At 55.4% G+C, this 1,994-nt stretch overlaps 1 protein-coding gene across 1 annotated transcript in view; it reads right to left on the reverse strand.

The window, feature by feature from the left end:
• Positions 1-209: 209 nt before the first annotated feature.
• The window catches only part of NEMP2 (nuclear envelope integral membrane protein 2), a 31,657-nt gene continuing 29,872 nt past the window's right edge, over positions 210-1,994 (reverse strand). The window contains 1 exon segment of the mRNA XM_023763081.1: positions 210-288. Within this exon segment, the coding sequence (XP_023618849.1) occupies positions 210-288 (79 nt within the window).

The following is a 1,994-nucleotide window of genomic DNA, read 5'->3' on the forward strand; positions in this document are numbered from 1 at the left end:
GAACATTGACCCCTGAACTTGGAGGTCACAGTTTGATTCCTGGTCAGGGCATATGCCCGGGGTTGGGGCTCAATGCCCAGTGTGGGGTGTGCAGGAGGCAGCCGACCCATGATTCTCTCTCATCATTGATGTTTCTCTCTCCCTCTCCCTTCCTCTCTGAAAGCAATAGGAAAAACTTTTTAAAGAGAATTTAAAAGAAAAGGGGACCCTCACCCGTAGCCCCGCGTGCTTGTGATGTGCTGAGATGATCGGCTCATCCCTGTCGCCAGCCCCTTCACTAGGAGGTCTCTGGGGCGAACACAGCTCAGTTATGGGGTCAAGGCCAGGATTCCAGCTCCAACCCGATGCCAGCGGGCAGGTGCCCAGCACCCCCTCCCCCCAGGAGGCAGGGGGGCCACACCGGCTTCCTTTAGAACAAGCCAGAAAGGGCCTGGCTGAACCCCTCCCTCGCCGAGGCCTGGGACTGGTACGTGTGGCTGTGTTTCCGTTTCGGACATTCGCAGACACCGAGGGATCCAGCCCCTCCCGCTCAGCTCTGTCGGCGGGAGTGCAGACCCCCACACTGGGTGGGGACTGGGTTGGCAGAGAAAACCCGGGCTGGAGGGACTCTGAAGACCAGGAGGGGCTTGTACTTGGTGTGTCCTTTTTAAAAAATACTTAATTTTTCTAACTTACTTTACAGAAGTACTGTTTGTGGTGGATGAGGGGGGGGTCCATCACCCCAGGTAGTTTAGCAGCACCGTGTGGACACGCACCTACAAGGCACGTGTGACTGGCAGGTGCACACACTGACGGAGAACGGATGGGCTGGGGCCGCTTCCTGGGCTGTTTATAAAACCAATAAAGGAAGTCGCCAGGCTCGGGCATTGACACTCTGGGGCTCAAGTTCAGTGCTGACACTTCAGCTCTGAATGGTCTTCAGCAGCTTCTGCACCTCGGACTCTTTCTTCGACGCAAAGTGGACGCGACACCAAAACAGGACAGACGGCGACGAGGTTCAAGAGGAGGCGCCCCGAGTGCCTAGTACAGTGCCTGACGGGCCTCCAGTAAACCCGCCTCTCCCCTCTCCCCGCTTCATCACTGCTTTTCTGGAAGGAAAGTGGACCAAAACCAAAACAAACACCATCCCCCTCCCAATTATTTTTTTTAAATATATATTTTATTGATTTTTTACAGAGAAGGGAGATAGTTAGAAACATCGATGAGAGAGAAACATCGATCAGCTGCCTCCTGCACACCCCCTACTGGGGATGTGCCTGCAACCAAGGTACATGCCCTTGACCGGAATCGTACCCCGGACCCTTCAGTCCCCAGGCCGACGCTCTATCCACTGAGCCAAACCGGCTAGGGCCCCAATTATTTTTTAAATATATTTTTATTGATTTCAGAGAGGAAGGGAGAGGGAGAGATAGAAACATCAATGATGAGAGAGTATCATGGATCGGCTGCCTCCTGCATGCCCCCTACTGGGGATCAAGCCTGCAACCCGGGCATGTACCCTGAGCGGGAATCGAACCTGAGACCTTTCAGTCCACAGGCCACAGTCCAGTGGCTCTATCCATTGAGCCACACCAGCCATCCAGCCCCCCTCCCCCCAATTATTAAAACAATAGCAGCTGCCCCGCAGGAGGCCCCTCCTAGGATCTCTCCTGGTGAGTGCATCCTCATCCCTAATCTCTGGTGACACGTTAGGTAGCACATTCAGGGGTCAGAGCAAAAATACGCATTTACCTCAAGACAACTGGAGTCCTGGGCCACAGGAAGGCTGCAGCCTCTCACACATCTCAGTGCAGAGCACGCCTCCCGAAGGGGCTTCCGGTCGAGAACCGAAGATGAGAAAAGGCGTCACTGAGAGGAAAAGGCGCTCGGGGCCTGTGTCCAGGAAGGGGCGGCCGTGGCCGACACCGGGTATCCTGTCACTTCGGCGAGGTTAGGCCCGGGGGCAGGGGGGGGGCGGGGTGCATCACATGTTGGTTTGATGACACTGACATGTG

The sequence above is a fragment of the Myotis lucifugus genome, unplaced genomic scaffold, assembly GCF_000147115.1.
Source record: "Myotis lucifugus unplaced genomic scaffold, Myoluc2.0 scaffold_3, whole genome shotgun sequence".
NCBI lineage: Eukaryota > Metazoa > Chordata > Mammalia > Chiroptera > Vespertilionidae > Myotis > Myotis lucifugus.